We start from the raw sequence: 15,766 nt of genomic DNA on the forward strand, positions 1-15,766 counted from the left end.
CCTCTTGTTTTTTTTTATTATTATTTATTTCTATTTTGTAATTTATTTTGTTTTCATTATTGTTGTTGCTTGCTCAGTTTTCTTTGTTTTGTTTTTGTCATGAACTACAGTCTCTTGAGTACGTTGTGCTTTTTTGACCGTGCAATAAAAAAATGAAATAAAAAAAACAATTGAAGCCAATGCAGAAGTGTAAACTGTAAATTAAGAAGTACGGTCTAGACCTGCTCTATGTGAAAAGTGCCCTGAGATGACTTTTGTTATGATTTGGCACTACATGAATAAAACTGAATTGAAATTGAAAAAAAAAGTGCAATACCACTGACGGCTGCCAGGTGCTGGCTCCAATAGACTCCCATTCAAAAAGCTTCAACTTCTCTCACAAAATACTGAGTCAGTAGATTTTTTCAATGAGTCATTATGGTCTCAGTCACTAAAGTTGGGCCTAGATTTGGGAACTTCTGAACTCATGCAAATATTTTCTCACTAATTCATAAACCAATCAATAAATGCACATCCAGCATTTGATGATTTGAGTGACAAAGTCAAATCAAAAAGTGAAATCAAAAAAGAGCCTTAATGCTCACCAGGTTGTAAAGTAGATGACACTGTGCTAATCTGAAGTTGAGTTTTACAGATAAGACATATGGAGCAGCAGATGCAGTTAAAGGTGAGTTTGATGAACTAACCTACAAGTACACTGACATTTAGCACAAAATATGGATCAAATAAATCCTTGTCCATAGTTATCACTGACAATATTTAAAGTTGCATATTAGCTTTATACTACAATCTAAGGAAAACCATAACCCGGCTGAATGATCTTGTAGTCAGCTCAAGGGTTTTCTTGTCAAAAAATATTTAGAAACAAACTGGAACTGCCTTTACTGACTGAAATCAAAAACATAAGTTGTAAACACTAGCAACACATAGATGGATGTCTGCTTTTAGTGTTACCCATGCCATATTTGGCATGTGTCCCAGATTTAACCTTTGATGTGTAAGCAAACTGGATTCAATATAAGGAGTTCAAGAAGACATGGCAGTGTGTGGTACAGAACCTTTAAGGATTTTTTTCTAAAAACACTTAATTTGGTCAAAACATATTTAGGAAGGCACTGGAACTGCCTTTACTGATTAAAATCAAAAACATAAGGGGTATACACTAGGAACACATGTATAAGATGTCTGCTCTTAGTGTTACCCACACCACATTTGGCATGTGTCCCAGATTTAACCTTTGCTGTGTAAGCAAACTGGATTCAATATAAGGAGTCCAAGACAGCATGTCAGTGTGTGGTACAGGACCCTTGAAGACACCTGCTTGTGGTAAGCATATCTTCTATCTGAAGCATATCTTTTATCTCATTAATATGTTTATTGAGCGAACCTTTCCTTTCAAACTACAAATATGTAATATGTTTTCAACAGGATTGTGGAATATAACAGACTTTTGAAAGAGAGAGGGTCAGGTATGAACAACTTTCTACTATTTTATAATTTGTAGATATTTTATGTGAAATAATTCATCCTGTGACAATTTTGTTTCATCTGTTTTTGAAAACTGAGGTTACTGTTAATATTATTATAATTATAACATTATAACATCACTGTCTAGAAAATAATTTTGAATGAGCTATGATGAAATCACTTTTCTGTTAATTATTTAGTTGAACTTGATTATTCAGGGCTGTTCAGACTTGAGCACTGAAGAAGTTGTAAGACAAAACTCACTCTTCTTTGTAATTACCTCACAGACAACAGCTGCCACCATGAGTACAGACGCGGAAATGGCCATTTATGGCAAAGCTGCCATTTATCTCCGTAAACCAGAGAAGGAGAGAATTGAGGCTCAAAGCAAACCATTTGATGCCAAGACAGCCTGCTATGTGGCCGATGCCAAAGAGCTGTACCTGAAGGCAACAATACTCAAGAAAGAGGGTGGCAAAGTCACCGTCAAAGTCCTGGACACAGAGGAGGTTGGTATCATACAGTCTGACTCAAATGGGAGATAAATGTGATCAGTTCTCATTGTGAACAATGTCCTGTTCCAGGAGAAGACAGTTAAAGAAGATGACGTCTGTCCAATGAACCCTCCCAAATTCGACAAAATTGAGGACATGGTCATGATGACCCATCTCAATGAAGCCTCTGTCTTGTATAACCTTAAAGAGCGTTATGCAGCATGGATGATCTACGTAAGACAATCTGATACTGAGCAAATAGAAATATTGAAAATTACTCTACAGTGCTTGTAGAAAACATGAAGTTAACTGTACTGTCTCCTTGATCACTTTCAGACCTACTCTGGGTTGTTCTGCGCCACTGTGAACCCCTACAAGTGGCTCCCAGTGTACGATGCTGAAGTTGTAAGTGCCTATAGAGGCAAGAAGCGTATGGAGGCTCCACCCCACATCTTCTCTGTCTCTGACAACGCTTATCAGTTCATGCTTTGTGGTATGTCCTTAACAATGTAGAATTTATCAGTACAGAGAGGTTTCTTTTGCAGAAATACAGTTAATCGCTTTGTTTTTCATTTTTACAGATAGGGAGAACCAGTCTGTCTTGATCACGTAAGTGTTACATTTGTTGAACTTTACAATATAATCAAATATCTTGATCAAATTCTTATGAGTCTGTGTCTATATCCAGTGGAGAATCTGGTGCTGGAAAGACTGTGAACACCAAGCGTGTCATCCAGTACTTTGCAACAATCTCAGTTGGTGGAGACAAGAAGAAGGACACAGGAAAGATGCAGGTATGTTAACATTCCTAAAATTATAGAATATGTTTCCAGGAGAAAAAATACAGTCCTTTGCTGATATCAACTCTAATCCTGGATTGTAGGGGTCACTGGAGGATCAGATTATTGCAGCCAATCCCTTGCTGGAGGCCTATGGTAATGCCAAAACTGTGAGAAATGACAACTCTTCTCGTTTTGTAAGTATGGAGCGATTTCTTCACATGAGAAAGGTCTTGTTGCACATTGCCCAGGTGGAAGAACGTTAAATGTTCCTTTGTTCCAAACAGGGTAAATTCATCAGAATCCATTTTGGAACATCTGGCAAATTGGCTAGTGCTGATATTGAGACATGTAAGTCACAAATTCTTATAACTAAATACATATAACTTAGACTGAAAGTTGGCCAAATTGTGACTTATGAACAACATTTGTAGATCTGCTGGAGAAGTCTAGAGTGACATTCCAGCTTCCTGATGAGAGAGGCTACCACATCTTCTACCAGATGATGACCAACCACAAGCCTGAGCTGATTGGTAAGCAGACTGAGTCGTTATACAATGTTAGACTTACTTATATTATTAATATGAAACATAATATGATGAACATTTCACCCTTTTTTGATCTCCAGAAATGTCACTCATTTCAACCAACCCCTATGACTTCCCCATGATCAGCATGGGTCAGATCACAGTGGCCAGCATTGATGACAAAGAGGAGCTGGATGCCACCGATGTAAGTGATCTCATCTTCAAAATATGTTAAAATATTTTATGTATTAAATGCAACATAAAAACAAGTTTTTTAAATAATCACATTTTATTAAGTGTATGTGTTTCATATGGACACCTCCTTTGCACACAGAATGCTATTGATATCCTGGGCTTCAGTAATGAGGAGAAGATGAGCATCTATAAAATGACTGGTGCTGTCATCCACCATGGTAACATGAAGTTCAAGCAGAAGCAGCGTGAGGAGCAGGCTGAGCCTGATGGCACAGAGGGTGAGTATTGAGTGTTATCTCAAATTGAATAGCTTGAGAAAAGTGGTAAGGTCCTTTACCAGACTGGTTTCTGTTATGTCATTACCGACAATCTCTGCCACATACTGTATTATTAACTATAAAACTATTTTCAGATGCTGACAAGGTTGCTTACTTGTTGGGTCTAAACTCCGCTGACATGCTGAAGGCTCTGTGCTATCCCAGAGTGAAGGTCGGAAATGAGTTTGTCACCAAGGGACAGACTGTACCTCAGGTAATCAACTTCTTCTATTAATTTACAAGTTATATTTATGTTAAAACAGAGTCAAGTTAGCACCAATGAAGTTATTCAGCAGAAACTTTATTAGGGAAAACCTGGCAAAGTTTTGTTAGTCCCTCACAGATTTGTAACATGCAGTATGCAAGTTAGTTCTACTTTTGATAAATTCTTTGTATCATAAAAATGCACTAATGGAAAAGTATTCCAAGAAAAATATGAAATTGATATGAATTAGGCTATATTGTTGTATTTCATTCTTTTGTCTCATTTCTGTCATTAGAAGAAGTTCAGACTATCAGTAATTCAGTATATTACAGAATAGCTGACTGATTTGAATAAAAAAATCATATCTTTTCTCTCTTCTTTTTTCAGGTGCTGAACTCAGTGACTGCCCTTGCAAAGTCTATCTATGAGAGGATGTTCTTGTGGATGGTCATCCGTATCAACCAGATGTTGGACACTAAACAGCCCAGGCAGTTCTTCATTGGTGTCCTGGATATTGCTGGCTTTGAAATCTTTGATGTAAGGTTCATTCCTAACAAAGCTGATTTGTTTATGACAAGGTATTATTATTGATTTCTATTGATCACCCTAATCCTTTCTCCCTCACAGTTCAACACATTGGAACAGCTGTGCATTAACTTCACCAATGAGAAATTGCAGCAGTTCTTCAACCACCACATGTTTGTGCTGGAGCAAGAAGAGTACAAGAAGGAGGGCATTATCTGGGAGTTCATTGACTTTGGCATGGACTTGGCTGCCTGTATTGAGCTGATTGAAAAGGTAAGCACTTAGTTTTGTGATTCTATATAATTGTTATTAATACAACTTCATGTATTCCTTTAATGACAAACTTCTTCCCACTTTTTTACAGCCCATGGGCATCTTCTCCATCCTTGAAGAGGAGTGCATGTTCCCCAAGGCCACGGACACATCCTTCAAGAACAAGCTGTATGACCAGCATCTTGGCAAAAATAAAGCATTTGAGAAGCCAAAGCCAGCCAAGGGCAAGGCTGAGGCCCACTTCTCCCTGGTGCACTATGCTGGTACTGTGGACTACAATATCTGTGGCTGGCTTGACAAGAACAAGGACCCACTGAATGAGTCTGTCCTGCAGCTGTACCAGAAGTCCTCAGTTAAACTTTTGGCTCTTCTGTATCCTCCTGCTGCTGCTGAGGGTATGAAATTAACAACAGTAAACTAAAACATATTTAAGGTTGCAGATACTGTGTATTTTAACTAACTGTAGAATGTGTTCATGGAAATATGAAGTCTCTTTCTAACAAAATGTTTTCTACTTAAAATTATCAACAGATACCGGAAAGAAGGGAGGCAAGAAGAAGGGTGGTTCTATGCAGACTGTGTCTTCACAGTTTAGGGTAAGGTTTAACATTGCAAACCTAGGCATAACATCATATTTCAGTTTATACTCAAACTCACATGTGTTACATTTTATGACAAGATTTACTGTTTTGGATCTACAGGAGAACTTGGGCAAGCTGATGACTAACTTGAGGAGCACCCATCCTCACTTTGTGCGCTGTCTGATTCCCAATGAGTCAAAGACTCCAGGTACATAGATAATGTAATCTTAAATCTTCTTGGTATGGTTTACATAATTTTGTGCTGCTTTAACAAGGACAATAACTATTCAAAAAATGAATAAGTGATTATGTCTTTCTTACAGGTCTGATGGAGAACTTCCTGGTCATCCACCAGCTCAGGTGTAACGGTGTGCTGGAGGGTATCAGAATCTGCAGAAAAGGTTTCCCCAGCAGAATCCTCTACGGTGACTTCAAGCAGAGGTATCAATGAATATGTTCTTAACATCTTCTAATATTTGACAAAAACTACAAAGTCCTTACATTGACCATTAACTCTCTAATGAAAAGGTACAAGGTACTGAATGCCAGCGTCATCCCTGAGGGCCAGTTCATTGACAACAAGAAGGCTGCAGAGAAGCTGCTTGGTTCAATCGATATTGATCATGACCAGTACAGATTTGGACACACCAAGGTAAGCACTTCGCTTTCCTTATTTTACCTTGGCATGCTTACAAAGGAGGTTGAGTTGCTCAGTTTGTTTTATGTTACTAACCCAATTTTAATGAATTTAGTGCAAAGTAGGACAATGGGTGAGGGAAAAAGTGATTAATCGTTGGTTTAGGTCCAGAGCCCCCAGGATGGGGCCATTCATGAAAACATATTTTGAAAGGTTATGTAGGTGAAAATCCTCTTTCTTTGTTTTACATAGTGTGAGGTGTGAACTCTGAGTTCATCCCAGTTTCAATGTTTAACTTTATTGTGCAAACATTCATTTGTAATTTTCTATTTGTTTAGGTGTTCTTCAAGGCTGGTCTGCTGGGTACCCTTGAGGAAATGAGAGATGAAAAGCTGGCAAATCTTGTTACCATGACTCAGGCTATCTGCCGTGGGTTCCTCATGAGAAGGGAGTTTGTGAAGATGATGGAAAGGAGGCATGTTTAAAACAGTTAATCCTACACACAGTCATGGTATGAAAAATTCACAACATTGTCCATAACAGCAACTTTTTGTGCGCAGGGATGCCGTCTTTACAATCCAGTACAACGTACGTTCATTCATGAATGTCAAACACTGGCCATGGATGAAGGTGTACTACAAGATCAAGCCTCTGCTGAAGAGTGCTGAAACTGAGAAGGAGCTGATGCAGATGAAGGAGAACTATGAGAAGATGGAAAAAGACTTGGCTACCGCTCTGGCCAAGAAGAAGGAACTGGAGGAAAAGATGGTGTCTCTCCTGCAGGAGAAGAACGATCTGCAGCTGCAAGTAGCATCTGTACGTAGACACCAAAAGAACTGCAGCTAACCCCTAACCCTTTTTTCAGTTTGTGTCTGTAAACTGTTGAAGTGCTCACACCTTTTTCCCAATGTGAACTAGGAATCAGAGAATCTGTCAGATGCTGAGGAGAGATGTGAGGGACTTATCAAGAGTAAGATTCAGCTGGAGGCCAAACTCAAAGAGACAACTGAGAGACTGGAGGATGAAGAGGAAATCAATGCTGAGCTTACTGGCAAGAAGAGAAAGCTGGAGGATGAATGCTCTGAGCTCAAGAAGGATATTGATGACCTGGAGCTGACCTTGGCCAAAGTGGAAAAGGAGAAACATGCCACTGAGAACAAGGTTTGTAAATATTACTATATATAGCAGATCAAGTAACATTATCAAAGTTAACGATTGATAACAACATCTTTCTTGCAAACTTAGGTGAAGAATCTGACTGAGGAGATGGCCTCTCAGGATGAGAGCATTGCTAAGCTGACCAAGGAGAAGAAAGCCCTTCAGGAGGCTCATCAGCAGACTCTTGATGACCTGCAAGCTGAGGAGGACAAAGTCAACTCACTGACCAAGTCAAAGACCAAGCTTGAGCAGCAAGTGGATGATGTAAGTCACTTAGATTGAAAAAACAAGGTTCTTCTTGAACATGATAATTACACACTATATACATATAACTAACTACGTATTAATGTGCAGCTTGAGGGTTCTTTGGAGCAAGAGAAGAAGCTGCGTATGGACCTGGAGAGAGCCAAGAGGAAGCTTGAGGGTGATCTGAAACTGGCCCAGGAATCTATCATGGATCTTGAGAACGACAAACAGCAGTCTGAGGAGAAAATTAAAAAGTAAAATAATTGTTTTCATACTAAAACAATGATAAGGTTTCTAGACATGGCCAACAGCATGGATAAAGTCTTACTATGCACTCTTTTATTTTCACAGGAAGGACTTTGAAACTAGTCAGCTCCTTAGCAAGATTGAGGATGAGCAGTCAATGGGCGCTCAGCTTCAGAAGAAGATCAAGGAGCTTCAGGTGACTCACATACAGTGTTACATAAAATATTTCTCTGTACATTTCCTACTGTATGTTTTAAAAGTGAAAGTTTACTGAAAGACAACACATCTACATTCAACAGGCCCGTATTGAGGAACTGGAGGAGGAGATTGAGGCTGAGCGTGCTGCTCGTGCCAAGGTTGAGAAGCAGAGAGCTGATCTCTCCAGGGAACTTGAGGAGATCAGTGAGAGGCTGGAGGAGGCCGGTGGTGCCACTGCTGCTCAGATTGAGATGAACAAGAAGCGCGAGGCTGAGTTCCAGAAGGTCCGTCGTGACCTTGAGGAAGCCACCCTGCAGCATGAGGCCACTGCTGCTGCTCTGCGCAAGAAGCAGGCTGACAGCGTTGCTGAGCTGGGTGAGCAGATCGACAACCTCCAGCGTGTCAAGCAGAAGCTTGAGAAGGAAAAGAGTGAATACAAGATGGAGATTGATGACCTCTCCAGCAACATGGAGGCTGTTGCTAAAGCAAAGGTGCATAATACATTCCACTGTGTTTTAAGCTAATATCCAAAGTAGTACAGCAAGTAACTAGTATCATAAATAAAATCTGTTCTGTGATACTGAAAACCTTTCCTCATTAGGGAAATCTTGAAAAGCTGTGCCGTACTCTTGAGGACCAACTTAGTGAACTAAAGACCAAGAATGATGAAAATCTTCGTCAAATCAATGATGTGGGTGCACAGAAAGCACGTCTTCTGACAGAAAATGGTGTGTATGAAACAGCATTCAACTACAGTGATCTGCAGTGTATAACTGAGAAATTGGACATAAAGTAATGTTTAATGACAATTTTCACACCAGGTGAGTTTGGCCGTCAAATTGAAGAGAAAGAAGCTCTAGTCTCCCAGCTGACCAGAGGCAAACAGGCCTTCACACAGCAGATTGAGGAGCTGAAGAGACATATTGAAGAGGAGGTTAAGGTAAAAGAAACTTGAAATAAGAATGTAAAAAGGATAGTATTTATGCTTGTTATTTAGAAATATTGCACATTCAATAAAATTTCTGATACCAGGCCAAGAATGCTCTTGCCCATGGACTGCAATCAGCCCGCCATGACTGTGATCTGCTGAGGGAGCAGTTTGAAGAGGAGCAGGAGGCCAAGGCTGAGCTGCAGCGTGGAATGTCCAAGGCCAACAGTGAGGTGGCTCAGTGGAGAACTAAGTATGAAACTGATGCTATCCAGCGCACTGAGGAGCTTGAGGAGGCCAAGTGAGTAAAATTTAAACAATTGATTGGCCACAAGGTTAGCATCATAGTGTAGCTCAACTGACAATAGTATTTGTATCAATACTTTAAACACATTTAAACACTCACAAAACTCACAGAGTCTTGTGTAAATCCTTGACAGAGAAACAAAATTCCCATGTTTTTAACAGGAAAAAGCTTGCCCAGCGCCTTCAGGAGGCTGAGGAGCAGATTGAGGCTGTGAACTCCAAGTGTGCTTCTCTGGAGAAAACCAAACAGAGGCTCCAGAGTGAGGTGGAGGACCTCATGATTGACGTGGAGAGGGCTAATGGGCTGGCCGCCAACCTGGACAAGAAGCAGAGGAACTTTGACAAGGTACCACCATTTATTTAGTATGACCAAAAAACAAAGACAATGACAATTATTTGTCATTGTATTTATTAATAAGTAACCCTACTGTATAAATTGTGCAATTTAGGTGTTGGCAGAGTGGAAACAAAAGTATGAGGAGGGTCAGGCAGAGCTTGAAGGAGCTCAGAAGGAGGCTCGTTCTCTCAGCACTGAGATGTTCAAGATGAAGAACTCTTACGAGGAAGCTCTGGATCACCTGGAGACCATGAAGCGTGAAAACAAGAACCTGCAACGTGAGTTCTAGATTTGTGTTAGCAACTATAGTTAGATTGATTTTCAACGCATATGTTTATATGGCACAATAAAGTATTTACATTACCAGTCAGACGTTTCAACACACCTTCCCATTTACTTGAATGAGAAAGTGCGTCCAAGGTGTGTCCAAACCTTTGACTGGTACAGTATATATTTTACATTTTAAGGCTTAACGATATCAAACACATCCGTCTCTCTGCAGAGGAGATCTCAGATCTGACTGAACAGATTGGTGAGACTGGCAAGAGCATCCATGAGCTGGAGAAGTCCAAGAAGCAGGTGGAGACAGAGAAGGCTGAGATCCAGACAGCTCTTGAAGAGGCTGAGGTAAAAACATTTTCGGGGAGATCTTCTGAAATGGAATTTCAAATAATGGATGAATACATTATAGAAAGTATGAAGGCAGAGATGAACATTTTAATTTCTGATATCATTAGGGCACTCTTGAACATGAAGAGTCTAAGATCCTGCGCGTCCAGCTGGAGCTCAACCAGATTAAAGGTGAGGTGGACAGGAAGCTGGCAGAGAAAGATGAGGAGATGGAGCAGATCAAGAGGAACAGCCAGAGGGTGATTGACTCCATGCAGAGCACTCTGGATTCTGAGGTCAGGAGCAGAAATGATGCCCTGAGAATCAAGAAGAAGATGGAGGGAGATCTGAACGAGATGGAGATTCAGCTGAGCCATGCCAATCGCCAGGCTGCTGAGTCCCAGAAGCAGTTGAGGAATGTGCAGGCACAGCTGAAGGTATTGTTATACAAAGTTATTGTTGCACGGACTATAGTCAGTCAGTGCATCTACTTTTTGGTATTGATGTAAATATTTCCCTGTGATTTTTCGCCAGGATGCACAATTGCACCTTGATGATGCTGTCAGAGCCCAGGATGACATCAAGGAACAAGCTGCTATGGTGGAACGCAGAAACGGTCTTATGGTGGCTGAAATTGAGGAACTTAGAGTTGCCCTGGAACAGACAGAGAGAGGCCGCAAAATTGCTGAGCAGGAGCTGGTGGATGCCAGTGAGCGTGTTGGACTTCTGCACACTCAGGTGAATATTTCTTCAATTATTTTTTCTATAAATAATAAACCTAAACAGTTCTGAAATAAGTGAGTATACTCACTTTATTTAGTGGCATTTGATGACTGAAGTGACAATATTTTTTATCTTTTAGAACACAAGCCTTCTGAACACTAAGAAGAAGCTTGAGGCTGACTTGGTTCAGATCCAGAGTGAAGTGGATGACACTGTTCAGGAAGCAAGGAATGCAGAGGAGAAGGCCAAGAAGGCCATCACTGATGTAGGTTTACATTTTATTTGTTCTTAATTTAAATCAAAGTAAGATGTGCTTTTTCAAGATATTTCTAATAAATGTTTTATGCTGTCTGCGCTAGGCTGCAATGATGGCTGAAGAGCTGAAGAAGGAGCAGGACACCAGTGCTCACCTGGAGAGGATGAAGAAGAACCTGGAGGTGGCTGTTAAGGACCTGCAGCACCGCCTGGATGAGGCTGAGAACCTGGCCATGAAGGGTGGCAAGAAGCAGCTCCAGAAACTCGAGTCTAGGGTAAGACAGTTATGTTACAAATATGCACAGTTGAAGAAATGTAAGAAATCATATAAAGCATGCATTCTAAATATTTTCTGAATTTTCTGCTTTTTTGAAGGTGCGTGAGCTGGAGACAGAGGTTGAGGCTGAACAAAGACGTGGAGCAGATGCTGTTAAGGGTGTTCGCAAATATGAGAGGAGGGTGAAGGAACTCACCTACCAGGTACAGCCACATTAACACTTAACATGTACAACTCAATCTAAGAGTTATTTTGACACCTTTTACATATCAAATTTACTTTTTATAACAGACTGAAGAGGACAAGAAAAACATTACCAGGCTGCAGGATTTGGTTGACAAGTTACAGCTCAAGGTGAAGGCCTACAAGAGGCAGTCTGAGGAAGCGGTAAGGACATGTTAATTTTCAACACTGAAAACTTGATAGTGTGTCAGTTATTTTTCACACAAAGCAGACTTATTGTGTTTTTGGACATTCAAATGGCCCGCTGAGTTGTCCAGCCAACATCACTGTTTATCTAGTTCCACTAGCCTTAACAACAACTATTGGCAATAACTATACCACAATAAGCGCTGCATCATACCACCGACATACACTTTTAATTGATAAAACTAAACTAACAAAGTGAGAGCAGCAGACCCAGAGAAATTATTTCTTTTTTTCTATGCATTCTTCCTCCTTTTCAAAATCTGATGCCTGTATTACACAAAATGCCATTCAACCAATGACTATTTGGTTGGGAGAGAGTGTAAATCAATCTTGAGTTTACTTGAAGCTGCAAATGGTGAAACCCGATATATTAGCCTGCTGTCAACACGGATTGCCAGTCCATGTTGGCCCCAGTGGGGTCTTTTTACTCCTGTCAGCTGTCTTTCCAGGTTCTAACCTGGTAAACTAGAGACAAAATGTTTGTAACATTTTTATACTTAATTACTTACTATTACTTACTATTCTCACCATCATTCTTGAGTACTATATCAATTACCAAAATTTTGATCCATTTGAAACAAAAATAAGTGTAATGACACAGAGGTTGGGGATTCAGTTTCCTATGGTAGTTCGTTTTTTTTTTTTTACAAAATAGCTCCCCCTCACTAGACTGAGACCTTGAACCACAAATAAGCTCTGCTGCATATATCAACTTCTCCCCTGCTTCTGCAAAGTACAGCAGAATAACTGATGCTTAAAAGTAAGACTGACACTGTGGTAGGGTAGGCAAATAATTTAGTATTAAATCAGGTTGAGGAGACATATCAGTTTCAAGACATGTCAACAATGGGTAATGAGCTTTTATTAAAAAAAATTGACTCTGGCAATGTGGAATTAACTATGGACTCTTTATTATGAACAAAAAACAATAGTTTTCTATACCTTTAAAATATATTTGTGCTATTCCAGGAGGAGCAGGCCAATGTTCATCTGTCCAAGTGCAGGAAGATCCAGCATGAGCTTGAGGAGGCTGAGGAGCGTGCAGACATTGCAGAGTCCCAGGTCAACAAGATGAGAGCAAAGAGCCGTGACTCCGGCAAGGTAGATATATAAACGTTTCATGAAGAACAAATCAAATGAAATTCCCTCTTGTGCAACAGTTTAGAGCAGATGTTTGCTTTATAAATCATGAATGAAAAAATTACCATGATTGCCTTATGCTTAATAAAATTAACCACCAACAAAAAATCTCTATATGTATGTAGAGTATGTAATGTTTGTATGTAATTATGTGTTGATTTTTTGTTTTACATTTTCACAGGGAAAAGAGGCAGAATAAAGCACTCCACCTGATGGGCTGATTCTAATCATATAATATGATGTGAAATATACCACAATAAAACAGTTTTTTCATCTTAAATTGCTGTTTGTGTTATTTTGATCTCAATGTGTCCTGAGATATAGCAAATGTGTAATTTGGATCATCTGTGACAAAGTTAAACAAAATTCTACTATATTTATTAGAATGGCTGGCTACAGCATAAAGTATGCTGCATAATGTTTTTGATGTATGGGTCTGAGATATTTTAAAGTTAAAATTGACCAGCTACCACCACATAATTACAGTGGGGAGAATGATTGGCAATTATCTGCTATCCAAACAGCAGAAGGAGCTGCTCTGCCATCCTATAAGGTCCGGTAGAAGTGGCAACAACCAGGGCTTGAAAGAGAGAAGTAACAGGAGCGCTGCTGGTGTCCCTCAAACTACCGGTGCTCATGGAAGTGTGTGTGACACCAGACCCTGAAGAAGGTGCAAGCCGACACGCTTTGGTGTGTTTTTTAATGACTCTAGCCCATTGAAATAAAGGCCTTCTATTTTTCAAACCTACCTTGAGTGCCTGGACCTGGAATTTTATGCTATTTTTTGGTCATAATTCTTCTGCTCTTCTTCAAACCAGGGCTTGAAATTGAAGCCAATGCAAAAGTCCCTTAAAGTGCAATACCACTGACGGCCACTAGGTGATGGCTTCAAAATGTCCCTGGCTTCAGTAGACTCTTATTCAAAAAGTGTAAACTTCTCTCATGAAATACTGTTTCAATAGATTTTTTTTCAACAAATCATTATGGTCTCAATCACTAAATTCAGGCCTAAATTCGGGAACTTCTGGACTCATGTACACATTTCGTCAATAATTCACAAATCAAGTAATAAATTCTCCTCAGACACGTGATGATCTGAATACAAATAAGAGGCTTGAGGCTGGCCAGGTTGTGTGCAGGAAGCAGGGTATGCAGAGAGGGCAAATCATCATGGTCTCAATCACTAAATTCAGGCCTAAATTCGGGAACTTCTGGACTCATGTACACATTTCGTCAATAAGTCACAAATCAAGTAATAAATTCTCTTCAGACAAATAAGAGGCTTGAGGCTGGCCAGGTTGTGTGCAGGAAGAAAGGTATGCAGAGAGGGCAAAAACAGAAATCACTAATGTGGGGGAAAAATTTGTGTTCCCTGGGTCATTCTCTGGTCATCTTCTATCCTGGGAGCAGTAGGTCATGACCTGTCTCTTTCAGAGTGATGCATATCTCTCCCTACTGACATTGACTGGGATAGGCAGCTGTCTTGATAAGGCTGGCTGTCTCCTACAGTTATAAAGTTTGGGTGGCGATATGCTGTGCTTTGTGCAGACGGTCAGACTGGCCTCACTTAGAATGGATATCATGTGACCAGTGTACAGACTACATGACTTCAGTTGACTTTAGTCAACATAGTGTCCTGTTTAGTGTTCAATACCATGTAGAGGCATAGATGAGTAAAGAATAACCTTATTTGGACACATAGTAAGGTTAAGGGTTTGGTGAGGGGTTTAAATACTCTTTTTAGGAAGTAGACTGCAGAATTGAGTGGCACTGCATAGTGTTTTCACTCGTAATGTAACTCTGTCCTTGATTGAGCTTCAATAAATGTTCCTGCATAAGACAACCCGGTCTCCTGACAGTTCCTTCACAACTAACATAGGTTTAAATTTCATTTGTTCTCTATTTTACATGAAAATCACCTGGAGATAATGGATACAAAAAGAGGCCTGAGGCTAGCCAGGTTGTGAGGTAGACACTGTGCAGGAAGCAAGGCATGCAGAGTGGGCAAAGAGTGAAATCACTAAAATAGGTTTAAATTTCATTTGTCCTGTATTTAATATGAAACTCACCTGGAGATAATGAAGAAGAACCTGGAAGTTGCTGCTGAGGACCTGCAGCACTGCCTGGATGGGGATGAGAAGTAAAGGGTGGCAAGAAGCACATTCAGAAACTAAATAATTAGAGGTTGAGTTTTAAAGATAAGAGATTTGGAGCAGCAGATGCAGTTAAAGGTGAGGAGGTTGAACTAACCTACAAATACATTGATGTTTAACACAAAAAAAATGCATCAAATAAATCCAACCTACACAGTTATCAGTGAAAATATTAAAACTTGCATGTACACTTTATACTACAAACTGAAGAAAAACATCACCAGGCTGAATAATAAGCAGAATGAGAAGTCAGTAAGAGCTCCCTTGCATGCTCATAAAAATTGAACAGAAAAATAATGTAATAAAATTATGAACTCACCACATTGATAGATCTGGACTCAGTAATCCATGAAAATTATGGGACCTAGGAATGAAGTGACAGGAAAAGGCTGAGAAACAACTTCTTAAAGTGAACAGATAGGGGAAAAGTGCAATTAAGAAAGGCTCTTTTTAATATATTAATGGTCTTAAATGACTGTCATTTTCACCACATTGTTTCCTCTAAGAAACAAATATTACATTTCAATCAGAGCTATATAAAACACAATTAATCAAACTTAATATACAAAACTCAGCTTTCTTCAAAATGATAGGCTACAACATGAACTATGCATATTGTGTTTGTATAGCATACATATAAGCTGTTTGTAAAGCTCCTATTAAGTGGCCAAAGTAACATTCATTCCTTATACAGTTTACACAAAAACAATGCTGAAGGAAACTAGTGAGCAAACTTCCAATATGCAAACATTTTCACTCCC

General features: G+C 39.7%; 1 protein-coding gene and 1 long non-coding RNA gene across 2 annotated transcripts; one reads left to right on the plus strand and one right to left on the minus strand.

The window, feature by feature from the left end:
• The first annotated feature begins 1,277 nt into the window (after positions 1-1,277).
• Positions 1,278-13,132, plus strand: LOC137182533 (myosin heavy chain, fast skeletal muscle-like). The gene is made up of 41 exons (XM_067588806.1): positions 1,278-1,326; positions 1,429-1,469; positions 1,755-1,976; positions 2,052-2,195; positions 2,298-2,454; positions 2,543-2,570; positions 2,650-2,755; positions 2,845-2,937; positions 3,028-3,091; positions 3,175-3,273; positions 3,369-3,472; positions 3,602-3,740; positions 3,875-3,993; positions 4,372-4,521; positions 4,612-4,782; positions 4,874-5,177; positions 5,314-5,378; positions 5,484-5,571; positions 5,687-5,804; positions 5,892-6,015; positions 6,339-6,475; positions 6,561-6,816; positions 6,919-7,161; positions 7,246-7,422; positions 7,513-7,658; positions 7,756-7,846; positions 7,950-8,339; positions 8,450-8,576; positions 8,670-8,788; positions 8,881-9,077; positions 9,245-9,428; positions 9,532-9,697; positions 9,922-10,046; positions 10,157-10,465; positions 10,563-10,766; positions 10,891-11,016; positions 11,111-11,281; positions 11,382-11,486; positions 11,575-11,670; positions 12,682-12,813; positions 13,034-13,132. The coding sequence occupies exons 3-41, from the start codon at positions 1,770-1,772 to the stop codon at positions 13,049-13,051; spliced, it is 5,799 nt and encodes a 1,932-aa protein (XP_067444907.1). The 5' UTR covers positions 1,278-1,326; positions 1,429-1,469; positions 1,755-1,769; the 3' UTR covers positions 13,052-13,132.
• On the minus strand, positions 11,188-15,424 carry LOC137182536 (uncharacterized). Its single transcript, XR_010928350.1, has 5 exons — positions 15,325-15,424; positions 14,922-14,975; positions 12,655-12,742; positions 11,601-11,659; positions 11,188-11,276 (listed from the first exon to the last, which is right to left on the minus strand). It is a non-coding gene; the product is annotated as an uncharacterized lncRNA (long non-coding RNA).
• Between the last annotated feature and the right edge of the window lie 342 nt (positions 15,425-15,766).

The sequence above is a fragment of the Thunnus thynnus genome, chromosome 5, assembly GCF_963924715.1.
Source record: "Thunnus thynnus chromosome 5, fThuThy2.1, whole genome shotgun sequence".
Classification (NCBI taxonomy): Eukaryota; Metazoa; Chordata; class Actinopteri; order Scombriformes; family Scombridae; genus Thunnus; species Thunnus thynnus.